The sequence below is a fragment of the Taudactylus pleione genome, unplaced genomic scaffold (assembly GCF_031769625.1).
Source record: "Taudactylus pleione unplaced genomic scaffold, aTauple2 ptg000406l, whole genome shotgun sequence".
NCBI classification, from domain to species: Eukaryota; Metazoa; Chordata; class Amphibia; order Anura; family Myobatrachidae; genus Taudactylus; species Taudactylus pleione.
The window spans coordinates 1,458,215-1,480,671 of NW_028284808.1; the positions used below are offsets into that span (position 1 = coordinate 1,458,215).

At 46.8% G+C, this 22,457-nt stretch overlaps 1 protein-coding gene across 1 annotated transcript in view; it reads right to left on the reverse strand.

The window, feature by feature from the left end:
• Window positions 1-612: 612 nt before the first annotated feature.
• The window catches only part of RWDD3 (RWD domain containing 3), a 36,289-nt gene continuing 14,444 nt past the window's right edge, over window positions 613-22,457 (reverse strand). The window contains exons 2-4 of the mRNA XM_088446805.1: window positions 7,448-7,917; window positions 1,155-1,270; window positions 613-1,082 (exon numbers count right to left, since the gene is read on the reverse strand). Of these exons, the coding sequence (XP_088302931.1) occupies window positions 971-1,082; window positions 1,155-1,270; window positions 7,448-7,917 (698 nt within the window). The 3' untranslated portion in view covers window positions 613-970. The remainder of the gene's footprint in view (window positions 1,083-1,154; window positions 1,271-7,447; window positions 7,918-22,457) is intronic.

Here is a 22,457-nt window from a genome sequence, read left to right on the forward strand (position 1 = left end):
GAGCTGAATAAAAAGGATCAGATCCTACAGACTTTGCAGCTGTTTCATAATCAGACGACTGGGCCTCTAATAAGAAGAGGAGAATCAATATATAAAATGTTATTTCAAGTTTAAATCATTATAAGGTCAGAGTTTAAAACATTTTATTATTGCAAAGGCCCCACACGGCTACTTCTTGATGCCACCAAACAGCAACTGATTCCAAATGCAAATGTCACACCTAGAATCAACTCCAGACCTTTTACCTGCTTAATTGATAATGAAATAACGACGGAATAGCCCACACCTGTCCATGAAATAGCTTTTGAGTTGATAGTCCCATTACTTTTGGCCCCTTAAAAAGTGGGAGGCACATTTAGAAACCGTTGTAATTCCTACAAAGTTCACCTGATTTGGATGTAATTACCCTCAGATTAAATCTGAAAGTCTGCAGTTAAAGCACATCTTGTTTGTTTCATTTCAAAGCCATTGTAGTGGTGAATAGAGGCCGAAATATGAAAATTCTGTCAATGTCCCAATATTTATGCACCTGACTGTATATCCTAAAGTCATTACATATTCTGTACTGGTGTAAAATGGTTTGTACAAGAAATATGGAGACAGCATTGAAAATCAGTGTAACAATGCATATGTATCATCTTTAGTATTAAATTAGACAATACCATACATCAAACAAAACTTGGAACTCAGCAGGTCTGTCACGACTTCAGCACAGATGGCATGTAAGCGTGACGACCATTTCAATCAAGGATAACACAACTGGGAAGCCATTTAAAATACTGAGAACGTGGCTTATACAGAGAAAGTACACCTATATCCTGTCACATGCAATGAACATATTCCTGTGGATTTCCAATATTAATACACTTTTAGGTCAGATTAAAAATGTAATAAAGTGTAATAAAGTCTTCTCTAAATATTGAGATCTTCTCGTTTTCAGTTGACTTTGTGTTTCTTTCCCTTGTGTTCTTCAGACAAAACCTAGCACAAATGCTGTGAAAATATCAGAGAGTCCGGCCATTTCAAACTCCTTCTCCAGCTCCCTAACTGAAGAATACTCTTTCACTTCAAATGATGGAAACCTGTATTACAGAAAGAAACAACTTTATTAAAGGGACAAGCTTTGTTTAGCAACACAAAGTACAATATTGTACCTCTTGTGTTCCGATGGCAGTTTCACTTCACACAAAACACTGATCATTCTCTCTTTGCATTTCTTTCCACTGGAGTCAACATCCACGTTACAGGTTTTATTCAGGACCAAATATTCCTGCAAATCACAAAGTTGCAAAAAACACAGTCAATGGCAAAGCAGCATTTGCAGAGCAGACAAAGGGTAGGTCCTGATATAGGATGCCCCAACATATAAATGTTTTGACCGGATCTGTATTCCTAGACCCTGACTACTGGTAAATGGTGGTTTGAACTATCGATACTTCACAACATTTCATTTGCAGCCTTTGGGGCATATTCAATTAGCCGCAGGGTCTCCCCCGCAACTAATTGCTGGCCAAAATCCCTGCAGCACGGAGAAAACTATCCAATAGTCTTTTTCCCTCGCCAAAAAATCGGGACTCACACACCGATTCCATGTACACTGCGGAATCAATGGGTTTTTTCCCCGCATAAGCCGGATTTGGTGTTTTTTATGCGGAATTTACCTCACACCTCCGACTGCGGGGACACACGCGCGAGAAATCCCCGCTAATTGAATAGGTCCGGCACGACATACGCCCCATAGAGTCATCTCCATGATAAAGTATCATTCCAAACACAGCGGAAGATTCAGAGGTGGATGCTATTTGGTTACAGCCGCTATTGGACGATATTTTTCTGCATGTCGCACTGGGAACTGGCTCACGGTGTGATTGACACACTGGAGACATTTGGGAGCAGAGAGGGTATCAGCCCAGCTTTGTGAGGTGAGCCAAAACCAGTGGCTGCATCGTCTGACACAGATTCACTGACCTTGGCAGCTTAGTTGTGGCGAGCACTCTGCAACCTTAGAGTTGCTAAGATGCCCGATGGCCAGCGCCTTGTTTCCGGTGGCGATCCGATGTTGGGTCTTTGGGCACATGCAGGAATCTGAGAAGGCACAGATGGGCATCTCAATTCAAAAAACGCCACCGGCATCAATTACATCTGCTCAGATGCGCTGCTAACGAAGACGCGACACCGATTAGTCCTGCGTCCAGCTCTGGATCAAGCCCGCAATTTGGCTACACTCTTTTAGAATTAGGAGTAAATCTAGCTAGGATGAGCACATATGCACCGTGGCAAAACCATACTGAGCGCAAAATTTTAAATGTGCTTCATGAGTTGAGGACACGTCCTAGCTTAACTCTTCATCACAGTGGAAAAATAAAAGTATGTGCTACAGGCAGAAGCAGGCAGTATTTTCAAGCATGCAACATTGAATACAAAATTGTATTTGTACCCCCTGCAGTGCTACATAGATTGTCCAGCTACAAATCACTGGCTTTATTTCAAATTGCACCTAGCTCTAAATAGGTGCTTAATCGGCAGATATACATATAATCTGCATATGTCCAACTAAAGTCCAATAGGGAATAAATACTCATTTTCATAGTGAATCCAGCAACATTTGAAGATTACATACTATGACAAAAAAGCTTAATTTCAATGCATTTAAAGATTAAGGGGTCTATTTACTAAGCAGTGTTAGGAGACAGAGTGAAAAGTGATAAGGTGCCAGCCAATCAGCTCCCAACTGTCATTATTCAAACACAGCCTGTGAGATGGCATTTAGGAGCTGATTGGCTAGCACCTTATCACGTTTCCTAACACTGCTTAGCAAATAGACCCCCAAGTGTCAAAATAACATCAAAAGGGTGTTGTCGCCCACATGACACTGGCCACACCCACATGATAATGATCACAGCTTCTCCGCTTCTCACATTAGTTCCTTGATCATTTTCAGCCCCAGGCTTATACTGCCCTTAATCTGGCCATAGTCGTCAACTAGTTTTAGTTTGGTATAAAGCATCACCCAGCTAAGGCAAGATGAGGGATGTACCTGTGAGCAGAAATGGCAGGCTGCCACCTACACATAGAAAAGAGTAGACTGAATGAATATTCTTAAGGAGGCAGCCTATTCATTCTCTAGGGATCAGTATCACTGGTACTGTGCAGCATCCATTGAATTATCATGGGTATAGAGCCAGGGCACACAATGGTAATCCCTATTGGAGGTCATTTATGGAGCATAAAACAGTAGATATGATAGAGTAAAAATCAGCTTCAGTCCCGCATTGCACCTCAATATATTTAAGCGCACCTGTATTTATGCTGAAGCAATATAGGTATGCAGAAGATTCCCCAGAGAAGGAATGTGTGTTGTGAAGAGTTAGGGGGATATTCTAAAAGTACAGATCAGGGTCAAGTTTTGCAAAGCTGTGCAAATACTGTAACTGATTTTATTTTATGGATTGGGATTACTGGAGATTAGATGGAAGCACAAGTAATGTTGTTCCAGCTGAGATTTGGAAATCTTTAAATCTGCTCCCATTCTTTAAATGCCCCCCTTTTGCACCATTCCGCAGCAGAGAGGCATATTTCTAGGTGAACTACAAAAAATGACACATGATCAATTAAATCTTTGAATGAGGCTAAACAGAGCAGTATTTTAGGAAAGGGTTTTACTGACATGATATAACATGATAGATGGTTGGGGTATGCATAGATATCTCCTGAACGGAAGCCTGCACTTAAGGGGTAAATGTAGAAGGCTGCTAGCTAAACACACACATACATTTACTGTGATTTAAGGTTTTATTTACTAAGCTGCAGCTTTCAAAAGATGCTGCTTCACAAAATGTTTAAGCTCAAAATTTAAAAGGGCAATGCTTTCATTAGCAAAACATGTGCTATTAAGGCACTGCCCTTTTAAACTTCAGGCTTTTGCAAGCTGACAATTAGTAAATAAACCCCTTAGCTTAGGGGTGGGCAATTAGCAGCCCCCAGCTGTTTTAGAACTACACATCCCAGCATGCCTTGCCAGTTTTGTTATTTGGCCATGCTAAAACTATTGCAAGGCATGCTGGGAATTGTAGTTCAAGAACGTCTGGAGGGTTGCTTATTGCCCACCCCTGCCTTAGCCGCTAGATTTAAGGGGCAATAATTTAAAATGCAAAACCAGATTGGCTTTGCCATGTCAATTATTGCCGCTTTAAATCTGCCAGCTAAATTGCAGCAACCCGCAGGTTATTACATTTACACCTAAATGTATAAAACAAAGGTATTGTGTGGTGAACATTGAGTGCGCTTAGGAAATGAAGCCTGTCTTCATGCAAATGGTGAACTTCAATGGTCCAGCCTGAGTAGGGCCTCATTTGCAGTGGGGCATAAGCCTATTTGGGCAAAAAATTAATGTGTTTTGATGGCTTGCACCAAACCTTGTGTTCATATTTAGGGGGGAATTCAATTGTACACGATGCCTTGTTCCGGAAAGGCACATTGCATCCGTTGGCAAGTCTTCCCTAGCACCCCACAAAGGTGTGATGTTAAACTTGTAAAGTCAGCACTACTACAACTGGCTGATGTATATGTAGCTGGGCAACGCCGCAATGCCCAGTGGCACTTCATGTAGAATTGAATTCCCCTCTTAGGGGTATATTCACTAAAGTGTGTGTTTTCAGAAGTGGAGATGTTACCCATAGCAACCATTCACAATATAACTATTATCTTCTAGAAGGTGCTAGATAAATGTTTAGTAGAATCTGATTGGTTGCTATGGGCAACATCTCCATTTCTAAAAACCCGTTAGTAAACATACCCCATAAGGTGCATACACACACAACGATTTTTTGAACGATTATCGTTAAACGATATCATTTAACGATAATCGTTTGTAAAAATCGTTCACTTTCTGAGTCAAACGATGAACAATTATTGTTCATGCGCGTTCACGTTTGTAGTTCAGTCAGACTTGTCAACTCAACGATTTTCATTAAGTTAATATGCAAAAATCATTTGTAGTTCATAAAAATCGTTCATTACATTTAAATGAACATAGTAAATGAACAACTTTAGTAAACGATTTTAGTTCATTTTTTCAAGGTAGAAAATCGTTTACTAAAATCGTTCATTAACTCAATCGTTGTGTGTGTATGCAGCTTGAAGCTTTTAGTAAACTATTTTCTACCTTGAAAAAATGAACTAAAATCGTTTACTAAAGTTGTTCATTTACTATGTTCATTTAAGTGTAATGAACGATTTTTTAGAACTACAAGCGATTTTTGCATATTCCCTTACTGAAAATCGTTGAGTTGACAAGTCTGACTGAACTACAAACTACAAATGTGAACGCGCATGAACAATAATCGTTCATCGTTTGACTCAGAATGTGAACGATTTTTTTAAACGATATCGTTTAACAATAATCGTTCAAAAAAAATCGTTGTGTGTGTATGCACCTTTAAGCTGCATACACACACAACGATTTAGTTAATGAACGATTTTAGTAAACGATTATCTCCCTTGAAAAAATGAACTAAAATCGTTTACTAAAGTTATTCATTTACTATGTTCATTTAAGTGTAATGAACGATTTTTTAGAACTACAAACGATTTTTGCATATTCCCTTACTGAAAATCGTTGAGTTGACAAGTCTGACTGAACTACAAACTACAAACGTGAACGCGCATGAACAATAATCGTTCATCGTTTGACTCAGAAAGTGAATAATTTTTTCAAACAATTATCGTTAAACGATATCGTTTAACGATAATCGGTCAAATAATCATTGTGTGTGTTTGCACCTTTAGAGTTAAAAAACAATCTTCCATTTGCAGCATATGCAGATCAGGAGTATTCACATGCAAGCACAGTGCAGTAAGGGTGTGCACATGCAAGCACAGTGCAGTAAGGGTGTGCACATGCAAGCACAGTGCAGTAAGGGCGTATACATGCAAGCACAGTGCAGTAAGGTCGTGTACATTGCAAGCACAGTGCAGTAAGGGCGTGTAAATGCAAGCACAGTGCAGTAAGGGTGTGTAAGGGCGTGTACATGCAAGCACAGTGCAGTAAGGACGTGCACATGCAAGCACAGTGCAGTAAGGGCGTGTAAATGCAAGCACAGTGCAGTAAGGGCATGCACATGCAAGCACAGTGCAGTAAGGGCGTGCACATGCAAGCACAGTGCAGTAAGGGCGTGTACATGCAAGCACAATGCAGTAAGGGCGTGTAAATGCAAGCACAGTGCAGTAAGGGTGTGTAAGGGCGTGTACATGCAAGCACAGTGCAGTAAGGGCGTGTAAATGCAAGCACAGTGCAGTAAGGGTGTGTAAGGGCGTGTACATGCAAGCACAGTGCAGTAAGGACGTGCACATGCAAGCACAGTGCAGTAAAAATGCAAGCACAGTGCAGTAAGGGCATGCACATGCAAGCACAGTGCAGTAAGGGCGTGCACATGCAAGCACAGTGCAGTAAGGGCGTGCACATGCAAGCACAGTGCAGTAAGGGCGTGCACATGCAAGCACAGTGCAGAAAGGGCGTGTAAATGCAAGCACAGTGCAGTAAGGGCGTGTAAATGCAAGCACAGTGCAGTAAGGGCGTGTAAATGCAAGCACAGTGCAGTAAGGGCGTGTACATGCAAGCACAGTGCAGTAAGGGCGTGTACATGCAAGCACAGTGCAGTAAGGGTGTGTAAATGCAAGCACAGTGCAGTAAGGGCGTGTACATGCAAGCACAGTGAAGTAAGGGCGTGTACATGCAAGCACAGTGCAGTAAGAGCGTGTACATGCAAGCACAGTGCAGTAAGGGCGTGTACATGCAAGCACAGTGCAGTAAAGGTGTGTACATGAAAGCACAGAAAGCCCATTATAGCTTTATCCTATTCAAAGTTACAAGTATATTAGATGCAGATGCATGTCCATAAGTCTAGTGTTGCATGACTTGCGTATCTTTCATTGTTAACATTTCTGCACGCGCTACGGTTTTCCCTATTATATTGTGACCTGCCAGCCTATTTAGCCTGGTGCTAGTTCTCCCATTTGCAGGAGGAGTCCCCACTTGGGAGTCCCTTTGTGCTAACCAGCCCATTCTGTAGAGCCCAGGCACTGGTTATGATTTATTTAGTTTAACGAAAGATATAGCAGTCACCATTATGATGAAGATAATGACTGCTATAGTTTTGCTCCTGAAGCATTTATACACCAAACACAAGTTGATGTTATACGTTCACTTTAAAACGCAGATGTAAAAATAAAAAAATAAAAAAGCAAGTGTGCACTTTCTAGGTTTATGTCCTCGGCGCAACTTCACATCAAACTCGCCAGGAGGTATACAGTTCCTTCACGCCATAAGAGCGTTTTATCCAGAATATTAACCCACAAGTGACTACTTCATTTCTGGCACAATGGTTTGGATAATAAGGACATTGTTTATACTTTCAGCTTAAAGATACAATGGGTTTTCTCTACTCACCCGGATACTACTTCTGTCCCCTTGCAGAAGAATCAGTATTAGCTTGCTCATGAACATTATCTTTCCGGTCAGCTTCAAATCAGCCGTCCATTTTTCTACAGTTCTGACATATTTGTTCTTAGCTCTCATGTGATCTAAATGTAAAAGTGTTGTCCAGGTCCCATCGTCAGTCACTGCTGACAGAAGGTGGTTTTCATCTTGGATGGAATCCCCAGTTAGATTGTTAATATTCTGCTCTGTCCACAGAAGCAAGTCATGTATCATAGGTTCTGAGAGATGTTTGCCAGCTTGGTCAAGTAATTTGTCTCTTAGTCCTTTGCACTGTGCCCTAGTTAGTTTTTCCGAGCTGACAGAGAGGTTTGGTAGGCAGGATGGATAGGTAACGGGCAGATCAAATATTAGTCGTAGTGGAATTTCTGATTCCCTAACCTGCATCACGCTTGTCTGAATCATTACAGTTATTCCACTTTCTGCAAAACATGGAAACTCAATCAGCCACAGTGCAATATCCCGACAGCAATAAATCAGAGGGAAATTACATTTTCCAATAGCGCTTTGGATCATTCGTCTTTTGTTAAGGACTTCAAGGATCAAACATTAATGGACAGTTAAATGTTATAAAAATAAAAAAAACTTGATATCAAAATCCTATAAAATTCTATTTTTGTCCACGCTATAAGAAAGTACTCTGTCTTTTTATATCATTTAGAGGGACATTTTAACATGTCATATTTTATTATAAATACACAGATACGCTTTATGGCATGCCATCATGCAGGTAGTAGCATAACACTGGTTTTAGGCTGATTAGAATGACATTATTCTTTGCTAAATGATCTTTATCAATGATCTGTAAACAGTCACCCCGGGGGTGCGAGGAGAAATCCAATAAAAGTGCCAGGGTGCGGCTATTTGGTGACTTAGCGCGGCGCCATCAGCCTCGCGGACGGATCTTTAGTTAAGAGAATATTGGTTCTCGTGACTAAACACCCAGTATAAGTCGCGAGAACTGGCATTCTCCGACTTAACAGCGCATGTAATTGAATAGACCCGGAAGCTCCCTCCCGCCGCTATTCAGCGTCGCGCTGAATTGAATCGTGGCCTAAGAGCTTTATTCACAAATCATTGCCTTTGACCTCAAATTTAAAGCAGCACTAATATTAAGTTGTACAGCCCGGTATGTTTGGCAGCTAATATTAGTGCCTCTTTAAATTTTGAGGTTAATCTTGCTAAGAAGCAGCGACTTGCAAAAGTCACTGTTTCATAAATATAGGCTACCCCCAAGAGATGTCATACATTCCATAAAGAAACACAGAGGAAAGAGATAAGTGAGCTTCCATGGGATAAATCACAGCTATGAATGGAAAATGTTCACTACAAATACATGTTGGTCAATGTGATGTAAAAACACAATATACACCCAAATGACTTAAGGCAGCAAATCTGCCTATTATAGGATACTGCAGCACCCTTTGTGAGGACAAATATCCACCAGCAGAGATAACTCATTAGGGAAACAAGACATACCTCACTATCTAATCATCTGTTGTGAGATTAAGTATACACTAAATAGGTCTCCATTTACCTAGAGAACATTTACATGTGCACATATAGGGCCTAATTCCGAGTCATATGCATCCGCGACGGCTTTTACATTCGGCCGCTGTATCCTACTTACTCCCTTATGCTACTGCAGATATCTGCCCCAGTATGCCAAAAATCCCTATGGCTGCATGTGCAAGCTTCTCCCCCCGGCAGCTATCACTAGTATCTGGACATGCACCCACCCATGCTAGGTGTAAAAGATCCATCAGTAACAGGCAGGGGCAAATGCAGGATTTGTAAGGGGGGGTTTCTGCATATGTATGTATGTATGTATGTGTGTGTGTGTGTTTATTATGTATATATATATATATTTACCACCCACTTCCCCACATGCTTCTCACACATGGATAGTTACATTATTACACACAGGAACTCGAACTGCAGATTACACACACAGACACTCACACTCACGGCTGCCATCAGAAATTGTGGGGTCCCACTACCTTATTCCTACAAAAATATTTGGCCAAAAAATATCAAGCCTGCCCTCTTATGTGCGTCCAGCCAGCCCCCCTTATGGTCATCCAGCAAGACCCCCCCTATGTGCATACAGCCAGCCCCCCTTATGTGTCCAACCAGCACCCCTTTTGTGTGTGTCCAGCCAAGCCCCCCTTATGTGTCCAATCAGCCCCACTTCTGTGTATGTCCAGCCAGGCCTCTCTTCTGTGTGTGTCCAGCAAGAAACTCCTTATGGTCATCCAGCAAGACCCTCTTTATGTGTGTCCAGCCAGGCCCCCTTATGTGCGTCTAGCCATCCCCCCTTCTGTGTCCAACCAGCCCCCCTTCTGTGTGTGTCCAGCCAGGCCCCCTTATGGTCATCCAGCAAGACCCCCCTTATGTGCCATCCAGCCCCCCTTCTGTGTGTGTCCAACCAGGCCCCCTTCTGTGTGCATCCAGCCCCTTCTTCTGTGTTTGTCCAGCCAGCCTCCCTTATGTGTGTCTAGCCAGCCCCCCTTCTATGTCCAACCAGCCCCCTTCTGTGTGTGTCCAGCCAGGCCCCCTTATGTGTCCAACCAGGCCCCTCTTCTGTGTGTGTCCAGCCAGCCCCCCTTATGGTCATCCAGCAAGACCCCCCTTATGTGCTTCCAGCCAGCCCCCCTTATGTGTCCATCCAGCTCCCCTTCTGTGTGTGTCCAACCAGACCCCCTTCTGTGTGCATCCAGCCAGCTCCCCTTCTGTGTGTGTCCAGCCAGGCCCCTCCTTATGTGCATACAGCCAGCTCCCTTATGTGTCCAACCAGCCCCCCTGTGTGTGTCCAACTAGGCCCCGTTGTGTGTCCAGCCAGGCCCCCTTATGTGTCCATCCAGCCTCCCTTATGTGTGTCCAGCCAGGCCCCTTCCTGTGTGTGTGCAGCCAGCTCCCCTTGTGTGTCCAACCAGGCCCCCTTATGTCTCCAACCAGCCCCCTTATGTCTCCAACCAGCCCCCCTTATGTGTATGTCCAGCCAGGCTCGCTTATGTCTCCAACCAGCCCCCCTTATGTGTCCAACCAGCCCCCCTTATGTCTCCAACCAGCCCCCCTTATGTGTCCAACCAGCCCCTTCTTCTGTGTTTGTCCAGCCAGCCTCCATTATGTGTCCAACCAGGCCCCCTTCTGTGTGTGTCCAGCCAGCCCCCCTTCTGTGTGTGTCCAACCAGCCCCCCTTATGTGTGTGTCCAACCAGGCTCCCTTATGTCTCCAACCAGCCCCCTTATGTCTCCAACCAGCCCCCCTTATGTGTATGTCCAGCCAGGCTTGCTTATGTCTCCAACCAGCCCCCCTTATGTGTCCAACCAGCCCCCCTTATGTCTCCAACCAGCCCCCCTTATGTGTCCAACCAGCCCCTTCTTCTGTGTTTGTCCAGCCAGCCTCCATTATGTGTCCAACCAGGCCCCCTTCTGTGTGTGTCCAGCCAGCCCCCCTTCTGTGTGTGTCCAACCAGCCCCCCTTATGTGTGTGTCCAACCAGGCTCCCTTATTTCTTCAACCAGCCCCCCTTATGTGTCCAACCAGTCCCCCTTATGTGTCCAACCAGCCCCCCTTATGTGTCCAACCAGCCCCCTCTTCTGTGTTTGTCCAGTCAGCCTCCCTTATGTGTCCAACCAGCCCCCCTTATGTGTGTCCCCAGCCAGACTCCCTTATGTCTCCAACCAGCCCCCCTTATCTGTCCAACCAGCCCCCCTTATGTGTCCAACCAGCCCCCCTTATGTCTCCAACCAGCCCCCTCTTCTGTGTGTGTCCAGCCAGCCTCCCCTCTCCCCCATTTTCACAGACACAGCACAGCATGTTTAAACTTACTAGTTGTGGCGCTGTCTCCTCTGCTGAGTCCTGGTGCCCGAGCATTGATGCGTCTGCATGTGTTGCTGGAGCTGGAACGAGACTCTTAGAGCCGCAGCGGGTCCTAGTGCCCATCACCTTAAAATAATTTGACGAAGACAGCAGCAGTGCTGCTGCTGCTCTCCGTAAAAAAAAAAATGGCAGAAATTAAAGGGGGAGGGGGGGGGGAATCGGGGGTGGCAGTGGAGTGGGCCGGGACTCCAGTCCAGGCAGTCCCTCCCTGATGGTGGCCCTGCTCACACTGCAGATTACACAGACACTCTCTGCAGACTACACACACACAGACACTCACACTGCAGGTTACACACCCTGCAGATTACACACAGACACTCACACTGCAGACTACACACACACACAGACACTCATAATGCAGACTACACACACAGACACTCACACTGCAGATTACACACCCTGCAGATTACACAGAAACACTCACAATGCAGATTACACACAATGCAGATTACACACAGACACTCACACTGCAGACTACACACACAGACACTCATAATGCAGACTACACACACAGACACTCACACTGCAGATTACACACCCTGCAGATTACACACACTGCAGATTACACAGACACTCGCACTGCAGATTACACACAGACACTCACACTGCAGATTACACACACTGCAGATTACACACAGACACTCGCACTGCAGATTACACAGACACTCACACTGCAGATTACACACAGACACTCACACTGCAGATTACAAACACTCTACAGACCATCTCCCCCCACACCCATGGTATAAAAAGAAGATGGCAGGTACCTGTGATGACTGTTGTTTGTGGCAGTGCTAAATTACCTGCTCTCCGGACTTAAGCCGATGAGTACAGTGAGTGACATCACTGGCACTCAAAGGCACATGGGAGCTGTCAGGGAGGAGCTGCAGCCGCAGCAGCTCCCCTGTACTGCTCTCAGCCATCTCCATAGCTATGTGGAAGCAGCCCATTCGGAGCTCACAGACCGGCCTGATGAGACTGAGATTCTGGGCAAATTTACTAAGCGGCGGTTTGACGGCGGTTTCTATTCTATTCTAAACCCCGGCGGTTTGGTGGCGGTTTCTATTCTATTCTAAACCCCGGCGGTTTGGTGGGGGTTTCTATTCTATTCTAAACCCCGGGGGTTTGATGGCGGTTTCTATTCTATTCTAAACCCCAGGGGTTTGGTGGTGGTTTTGCAGTGGTTTCTAAATGACAGCCCTGCTCTTTTCTATTCTAAAATGTGTTTTGATGGCAGTTTTGCAGCGGTTTTGGACTTAGTAAATCTGCAGATAGCAAAACCGCAGCCAAACCACAGTCAATGTTGCCCTCTGTCTCACTTTGAAAGAAAAAGGAATAATTGTGTCCTGTGGGGATGGATTGGCCTGGTAGGGGGATTTCTAGGTACTCAGAGACTGACAGGGGTCACATCTGCTTCCACACGCCGTCACCTATTTCTTTGGTACATGAGCAGTATAGTGACATTTGCAAGATCCTTCCACAATTGCATTTGTGTCATTTAATGCTTGGTGCACACTTAACGATGTGTACCCAGCACGCTGTTGTCCGTGGCGGGTCCCAGCATCAGCAAGTGCATACACAATTGCCGATGCCGGCAGCTACAGAACGACGGCAGTTCAGCGGCGTGGCCCCCGATGACTATATGCAGGTCCGACGGACGATGTCGCTGGCAACGTGCGGAAGCGCACATAGCCAGCGACATAGCGGGTACACACTCGCCGATGTGGACGATATGTAATTATAGTGTAATTAGGCATACAGTATGCATAATTATCGTCCCGTTCCGTGGATTATTGGCGGATCGGGCCAATAATTGTGTAGTGTACGGCAGGGTATGGGCTGCTGCGGGTTGACAGTCTGACATTTCCCGTTACTTCACAGGAGAGGAAATAGGAAAGGTTATCTCCCTAGGAGAGGAACGCAGATATCGTGTGCCCATACATTATGAAATATCTCACAGTTGTGGAGGAGATTAATCTAAGCTTGGAAAGAAATGGGAGGAGATGTATTAAAGTTTGGAGAGAGATAAAGTACCAACCAATCAGCTCCTAACTGCCAGCTTAGAGGCTGTGTTTGACAAGTGACAGGAGCTAATTGGTTGGTACTTTATTTCTCTTCAAGCTTTGATAAAACTCCTCCATTGAGTGGAGAGAGATAAAGTACTAACCAATCAGCTTCTGTGGTTTTACAGGCTGTGTTTGAAAAATGACAGTTAGGAGCTGATTGCTTGGTACGTTATCTCTGTACACGCTTTGATAAATCTCCCCCACTGTGTATGGCCTCGATATCTGATGAGTTTCAGACTGTAGGTCTGACAGACATTTTATCTGACAATGTATGGCCAGCATAAAGCCCATGATAGGTGGATGGACCCCCATTCTATATAACGGTCTCCAAATCATATGTTCCAACAAAACTTAATTTATTTAGGAGCGTATGCCAAAAAAAACAAAAAAAAAACTAGAGGTCATCTCAAACCCCCGTTTACATTTCCCAGATATCCAAGCAGGAAGCCATTCCATCTTCTCTTCAGCATCATGCAAACAACAGATATCTGGACAGTGCTTTTCCAGAAATATAGTTTAACATATACTGGGGGCGATTCAACTGTTTTTATATGTCACGGCATTTAATGGGCGCCCAATGTTGCAACTCAATTGATTTGGGCATCCATTCATTAAAGCGCTCTTTGCGGGTAATTAGTCCGGGTTTCGCCGTGCAAAACCCATCTAAAGCCCAGATTAGGGAGCCCACACTCCCGTTTGGGCGACCCCAAAAGCAGGATTTATCACCCATTTCTGCTCGCCTCCTCGGCTGCTCTCACCCTAACGGAGCAAAAATGTAATTACTTCGCTGGGTGCCCAGCACTACCACCCCCGGCGAAAACAATTGAATCGCCCCTTTAGAGTCGTGTATTAGAGTTAATCGAACTTATTTTGAAGTTGTAAATTTCTTTTAATCTAACAACAGTATTATTTCCACAATATACAGTGCCTGCGTTTGAACATGATGCTTCGGAGTTACTGACCTATGAGAGTATCAGGTTTGACTTCTATTATGCGCATACTATGCACATCATATATATAACAGGAACCCATACTTCTTGGGGCATTTTACTTCACCTTAAACCCAATCCAGCAAATAGGAATAAGCAGGAATCCATTTTCTAACAATACTTTTATGTTTAACAATGACTGTGTAACCCTTTGTCCTGACTAGTAATGCTTATCTGTCACTCTGATGTATGTGCTCTACTGCCGGCTCTCTTTAAGTCTAAGTCACTGACCTACCATGACTTTGCTTCCCTGAGCGTTATATGTGTACTTTCATATCACTGTCCATTAGTTTAAAAAAAAAAACAATGTAGTTTTATTATTCATGAATATCACAAAATAAGGCCCATTGTTGTGTTTTGCAAACTACTAAACCTTCTAGTGTTCCAAAAGATGTTCTGCTTTGTATTTATAGAGATGAACAGAGAGGAAGTTAGGAAGCAATTCATTACATTATTAGTGCAAATAAAAAACAACATGCAGGCAAAAAATAACCACCACGTTATTAAAGCTGCCACCTAGTACCTAATAACCAGCTTTACCTAGACGGTAAATGTATTTTGTGCGCCACTTTAAAATGGCGGTGAATGGAAGGCTGGGGGTGACAGAACCAATCACATTCTCAGCCAGAGTTGTAAGAAGAGCAAACGAGCCCCCCGAAATGGGCATCAGGAAATGCTAGGCTAGGTGGTGCTGGATCTCGGTAACAAAACTTTCTAGGTGGTACAGCTGTGGAAGTTAATATTGCTTTTTCCAGTAAGTAAAGGTGATCTAGCAAACCCCAATTTATTTTTATATTACATATTATATTTTATATTACTTAGCCGGATTGTTGGGATTGGTGCCCAAGATATGATACAGTCAGGTGCATAAATATTGGGACATTGGGCCTGATTCAGAGCTGAACGCTCTGACCAGAGCGCTCGCTCTGAATCAGGGCCCTCCTCAATGAAAATGGAGCGGCCACCTGGCCGCTCATATAGCTGTGGGTGACCACCCACAGCATATGCGAGCGGCCAAAAAGATGGTCGCGATGGTCTTGACCATCGCAACCATCGGACTTGCGACGGAGACCCTGCGGTAGGGTCTCCCTGCCACAAGCCCTGGAGTGATTTTGGCTCTATCAGAGCCAAAATCACTCCCACTGACATCACTAGTGATGTCAGTGGGGCCGGCTTCAGACGGTAGGCGTTCCCATGGGAAAGCCTCCGTCTGGCAGGCACGCCCCCGGCACGCCCACCAACATCGACAGCACGCCCCCTTTGGTGCGAGACCCAGAGCGATGGAAAGCCCGTCACTCCCCGGGTCTCGCGCATGCGCACGACGGAGCTCCCTCCATCATGCGCACGCGCATTGGGGAACATCGACCCGCTTGCGAGCGTACTGCCGCTCGCGAGCGGGTCTGAATGACCCCCATAGACAGAATATTGAGAGTCGACAGCAACTGATTCCAAATGCAAATGTCACACCTAAAATCAACTCCAGACCTTTTACCTGCTTAATTGATAATGAAATAACGAGGGAATAGCCCACACCTGTCCATGAAATAGCTTTTGAGTTGAGAGTCCCGTTACTTTTGGCCCCTTAAAAAGTGGGAGGCACATATAGAAACCGTTGTAATTCCTACACCCTTCACCTGATTTGGATGTAATTACCCTCAAATTAAATCTGAAAGACTGCAGTTAAATCACATCTTGTTTGTTTCATTTCAAAGCCATTGTGGTGGTGAATAGAGGCCAAAATATGAAAATTCTGTCAATGTCCCAATATTTATGCACCTGACTGTATATCTCAGCTTAAGATATGCTTTGGAGTAAACATAGGCAGCACCCCCGTGATACACTTTTCAAACCATCAAGGAAACTATGGAGCAAATAACTGGCCACTATACACAAACCCATACATCTCCGATATTTCGGGGACTGCGCATGCTGAGGACCCATTCTGCGCATGTGCAGGACAGATCCTACGATATCGCTTACAAATCCTCCAAGCCACAGCATCACTTGACATGCTGCAGCGTTTGGGGGCGGAGCGGGGTCATGTCTGATCTGCGTTCCCGGGAGCGTTTCACCCCCATTTTCCGGGAGGGACAAGACCAGGTCAGTTTCGGTGGTCGCAGATTTCCTGGCCTTGCAGGCTGCCAGGAACCGGCCAGGATGCGCAAGTCCCAGCCGATGGTCACGATGGTGATCCGATGCAGCGTCCGCCTACGGACGCTGCAGTCGGATCGCAAATGCAGCAAGGAGGTGTCTATTTCCTCCAGATATCTCCTGCTGCATTTGCATTGGCCGATATTACAAAGCCGCTTCCTCGCGGCTGTGCAATACCGTCCATCTCAGAGTCCGGTCCAGTGTCTCTTATACCCTTTTCAGATATAAATACCCAGCTTCAACCCGGCTCGAACCCAGGAAACTGAGCACGGGTTGAAACAGGGCTATCCCTTTACACATGGGTGAGAACCAGGGTTAGCGTTTCCACTAGGCAAGCTTATGCAGCTACTTAGGGGCGCCGGCCACTGGAGGGCGCTTCTGAGTCTGCCCTAACTACGGAGGGTGCAGGAGGTGCGATTACTGTGGTGTGATCGCACCCTCCATTTGCCGGGCACCCGCTGATATTGTGTTACCGGCGGGCGCCCTGCTCCTCTCTGTCCCCCCCCCCCCAAGCGCCAGCCGGAGCTAAATCCTGAGCTCCGGCTTCCGGGTCCCGCAGTGCGCTATGGGAGTGACGTCATGAGGTAAGTAATTTTTTTTTTGTGCGCGCGGGGGGCTTACTACAGGGTGCACTACTGGGGACATCATATGGGGACACTACAGCGGCCTTACTGTTGGCGGGACTACAGGGGCCTTACTACTGGGGGCATCATATGGGGCACTATTGGGAGCACTACAACTGGGGGCACTTCAAGGAGCATTACTACTGGGGCACTGCATGGAGCCTTACTACTGGGGGCACTACAAGGGCATTACTACTGGGGCACTGCATGGAGCCTTACTACTGGGGGCACTGCAGGGAACATTACTACTGGGAGCACTGCAGGGAGCATTACTACTGGGTGCACTACAAGGGCATTACTACTGGGGGCACTGCAGGGAACATTACTACTGGGGCACTGCAGGGAGCATTACTACTGGGTGCACTACAAGGGCATTACTACTGGGGGCACTGCAGGGAACATTACTACTGGGGGCACTGCAGGGAGCATTACTACTGGGTGCACTACAAGGGCATTACTACTGAGGGCACTACAGGGGGCCTTACTACTGGGGGCACTGCAGTGGGAATCATCCCTTTAATTCGGGTCATGTGAATTTTATTGGGGCGCTGTGTCTGTGAGCTGGGCGGAGGGTTTGGGGGAAAACAGGGCCAGCATTGTGAACCTTTGCCTAGGGTCCACTAAACCTTGCACCGGCCTTGGTGAGAACCCAGCTTATTCCCGGGTCGCCACCCTTCACACGGGACCCAGAGACCTGGGTCTTCCGTCAGGCAGTAGTGGACGCTTGGAGATGATGTCATCTCCCAGAGTCACTAAGCCGGCCAATCAGAGCCTTTGGGCCCGATTCTATTGCACAAAGTAAATATTCAATTCAGCACGCTGTTAAGGATTTCTTCTCGCACCCCTCCAGGCCTGAAAGCAGAATCTGACAAGAGTACAGACGTGATGCTGTTTACTGCCCTTAGCGCCGGGAAAATAGCATCGCACTGGGAAGTTTAGTCAGAGAATGTCCGTTCTTGCGACTAAACACCCTGTTTAAGGCAGGAGGGGTGGGCGAACGGGCTTTCCCTTACCTAACAGCAGGCAGAATTGAATAGCGCCGGGAACTCCTTCCCGGCACTATTTACTTCGCAATCAATTGAATCGAGCCCATAAAGGCATGACCCAGATCATCGCAATCTGGGTTATGCCATTCAGACTACAGGCGATCCGGGTGAGCCCCTTTCACACATCTAGACCGGGGTCTGTGCACATGCACCGCCAAAAACCCAGGTATATAGACTGTGTGAAAGGGGTATAAGTAAGGTGAGATTAAAATAATCTCCCTATTGATGCTCCCATCCGGAAAGCATGGAAACTGAAAGCTAGGACCATATACAAAACAATATAGAAAAATTTGTCGCTTCTAAATATACATAGAAGTAAGACTGTTTATAATTCTTGATAGCAGATGCGTCTATGTCATCCAATAATCCAAAACTGTATATAATATCTACTCACCAGAATTAGGGAGCATCAGGCATAGAAAAGGTTTCTGTTTACTCTCTCCATTTAATGTTGTAGCACTTCTCAATAAACACGGCAATCCTGATATAATGTTATAAACAGACTCCTAATTTTTTTCTAAGGCAATTTCAATATACTAGAAAATTTCTTCAAAGCATGAAGGCCATCATAGGCAGGTACACTGTGACAGTGCCACCCTCGGACATGCTGCTCTCTCCCCTGCGCACACCAGTGCTGACCTCTGCTCCCAGGCTCTTAGTGTCAGCTGCTGTGTCTGCGTGCTGCTCCCAGGCTCTCAGTGTCAACTTCTGTGTCTGCGTGCTGCTCCCAGGCTCTGTGTCTGTCCTGCTGTGTCTGCGTGCTGTTCTCAGGCTCTCAGTGTCATCTGCTGTGACTGCGTGCTGCTCTCAGGCTCTCAGTGTCAGCTTATGTGTCTGCGTGCTGCTCTCAGGCTCTGTGTGTGTGCTGCTGTGTCTGCGTACTGCTCTCAGTGTCTGTGTCTGTGCTGCTGTGTCTACGTACTGCTCCCAGGCTCTCTGTGTCAGCTGTTGTGTCTGCGTGCTGCTCCCAGGCTCTCTGTGTCAGCTGCTGTGTCTGCGTGCTGCTCCCAGGCTCTCTGTGTCAGCTGCTGCGTCTGCGTGCTGCTCCCAGGCTCTGTGTGTGTGCTGCTGTGTCTGCGTGCTGCTCTCAGGCTCTGTGTCTGTGCTGCTGACTCTATGTATCTGAAATTGCTGCAAATATTTAATTCTGCATCTACTAATTACTACTGCTCTTTCTATTTATAAATGGCAATGCTAATCTACAGTGACTGAGAAAAAGACATTATTGTTTCTCATAATTTTGTATTGTTAAGTGCGTGCTGCTCCAAGGCTCTGTGTGTGTGCTGCTGTGTCTGCGTGCTGCTCCCAGGCTCTGTGTGTGTGCTGCTGTGTCTCAGGCTCTGTGTGTGTGCTGCTGTGTCTGCATGCTGCTCTCAGGCTCTCAGTGTGTGTGCTGCTGTGTCTGCGTGCTGCTCTCAGGCTGTGTGTGTGTGCTGCTGTGTCTGCGTGCTGCTCTCAGGCTCTGTGTCTGTGCTGCTGTGTCTGCGTGCTGCTCTCAGGCTCTGTGTCTGTGCTGCTGTGTCTGCGTACTGCTCTCAGGCTCTCTGTGTCAGCTGTTGTGTCTGCGTGCTGCTCCCAGGCTCTCTGTGCCAGCTGCTGTGTCTGCGTGCTGCTCCCAGGCTCTCAGTGTCAGCTTATGTGTCTGCGTGCTGCTCTCAGGCTCTGTGTGTGTGCTGCTGTGTCTGCGTGCTGCTCTCAGGCTCTGTGTGTGTGCTGCTGTGTCTGCGTGCTGCTCTCAGTGTCTGTGTCTGTGCTGCTGTGTCTGCGTACTGCTCCCAGGCTCTCTGTGTCAGCTGTTGTGTCTGCGTGCTGCTCCCAGGCTCTCTGTGTCAGCTGCTGTGTCTGCGTGCTGCTCCCAGGCTCTCTGTGTCAGCTGCTGTGTCTGCGTGCTGCTCCCAGGCTCTGTGTGTGTGCTGCTGTGTCTGCGTGCTGCTCTCAGGCTCTGTGTCTGTGCTGCTGACTCTATGTATCTGAAATTGCTGCAAATATTTAATTCTGCATCTACTAATTACTACTGCTCTTTCTATTTATAAATGGCAATGCTAATCTACAGTGACTGAGAAAAAGACATTATTGTTTCTCATAATTTTGTATTGTTAAGTGCGTGCTGCTCCCAGGCTCTGTGTGTGTGCTGCTGTGTCTGCGTGCTGCTCCCAGGCTCTGTGTGTGTGCTGCTGTGTCTCAGGCTCTGTGTGTGTGCTGCTGTGTCTGCATGCTGCTCTCAGGCTCTCAGTGTGTGTGCTGCTGTGTCTGCGTGCTGCTCTCAGGCTCTGTGTCTGTGCTGCTGTGTCTGCGTGCTGCTCTCAGGCTCTGTGTCTGTGCTGCTGTGTCTGCGTACTGCTCTCAGGCTCTCTGTGTCAGCTGTTGTGTCTGCGTGCTGCTCCCAGGCTCTCTGTGTCAGCTGCTGTGTCTGCGTGCTGCTCTCAGGCTCTGTGTGTGTGCTGCTGTGTCTGCGTGCTGCTCTCAGGCTCTCTGTGTCAGCTGCTGTGTCTGCGTGCTGCTCCCAGGCTCTCTGTGTCAGCTGCTGTGTTTGCGTGCTGCTCTCAGGCTCTGTGTCTGTGCTGCTGACTCTATGTATCTGAAATTGCTGCAAATATTTAATTCCACATCTACTAATTAATACTGCTCTTTCTATTTATAAATGGCAATGCTAATCTACAGTGACTGAGAAAAAGACATTATTGTTTCTCATAATTTTGTATTGTTAAGTGCGTGCTGCTCCCAGGCTCTGTGTGTGTGCTGCTGTGTCTGCGTGCTGCTCCCAGGCTCTGTGTCTGCGTGCTGCTCTCAGGCTCTGTGTGTGTGCTGCTGTGTCTGCGTGCTGCTCTCAGGCTCTCAGTGTCAGCTTCTGTGTCTGCGTGCTGCTCCCAGGCTCTGTGTGTGTGCTGCTGTGTCTGCGTGCTGCTCTCAGGCTCTGTGTCTGTGCTGCTGACTCTATGTATCTGAAATTGCTGCAAATATTTAATTCTGCATCTACTAATTACTACTGCTCTTTCTATTTATAAATGGCAATGCTAATCTACAGTGACTGAGAAAAAGACATTATTGTTTCTCATAATTTTGTATTGTTAAGTGCGTGCTGCTTCCAGGCTCTGTGTATGTGCTGCTGTGTCTGCGTGCTGCTCCCAGGCTCTGTGTGTGTGCTGCTGTGTCTCAGGCTCTGTGTGTGTGCTGCTGTGTCTGCGTGCTGCTCTCAGGCTCTGTGTGTGTGCTGCTGTGTCTGCGTGCTGCTCTCAGGCTCTGTGTCTGTACTGCTGTGTCTGCGTGCTGCTCTCAGGCTCTGTGTCTGTGCTGCTGTGTCTGCGTACTGCTCTCAGGCTCTCTGTGTCAGCTGTTGTGTCTGCGTGCTGCTCCAAGGCTCTCTGTGTCAGCTGCTGTGTCTGCGTGCTGCTCTCAGGCTCTGTGTGTGTGCTGCTGTGTCTGCGTGCTGCTCTCAGGCTCTCTGTGTCAGCTGCTGTGTCTGCGTGCTGCTCCCAGGCTCTCTGTGTCAGCTGCTGTGTCTGCGTGCTGCTCCCAGACTCTCTGTGTCAGCTGCTGTGTCTGCGTGCTGCTCTCAGGCTCTGTGTGTGTGCTGCTGTGTCTGCGTGCTGCTCTCAGGCTCTGTGTCTGTGCTGCTGTGTCTGCGTACTGCTCCCAGGCTCTCTGTGTCAGCTGTTGTGTCTGCGTGCTGTTCTCAGGCTCTGTGTGTGTGCTGCTGTGTCTGCGTGCTGCTCCCAGGCTCTCTGTGTCAGCTGCTGTGTCTGCGTGCTGCTCTCAGGCTCTGTGTGTGTGCTGCTGTGTCTGCGTGCTGCTCCCAGGCTCTCTGTATAAGCTGCTGTGTCTGCGTGCTGCTCCCAGGCTCTGTGTGTGTGCTGCTGTGTCTGCGTGCTGCTCTCAGGCTCTGTGTCTGTGCTGCTGACTCTATGTATCTGAAATTGCTGCAAATATTTAATTCTGCATCTACTAATTACTACTGCTCTTTCTATTTATAAATGGCAATGCTAATCTACAGTGACTGAGAAAAAGACATTATTGTTTCTCATAATTTTGTATTGTTAAGTGCATGCTGCTCCCAGGCTCTGTGTGTGTGCTGCTGTGTCTGCGTGCTGCTCCCAGGCTCTGTGTGTGTGCTGCTGTGTCTCAGGCTCTGTGTGTGTGCTGCTGTGTCTGCGTGCTGCTCTCAGGCTCTCTGTGTCAGCTGCTGTGTCTGCGTGCTGCTCCCAG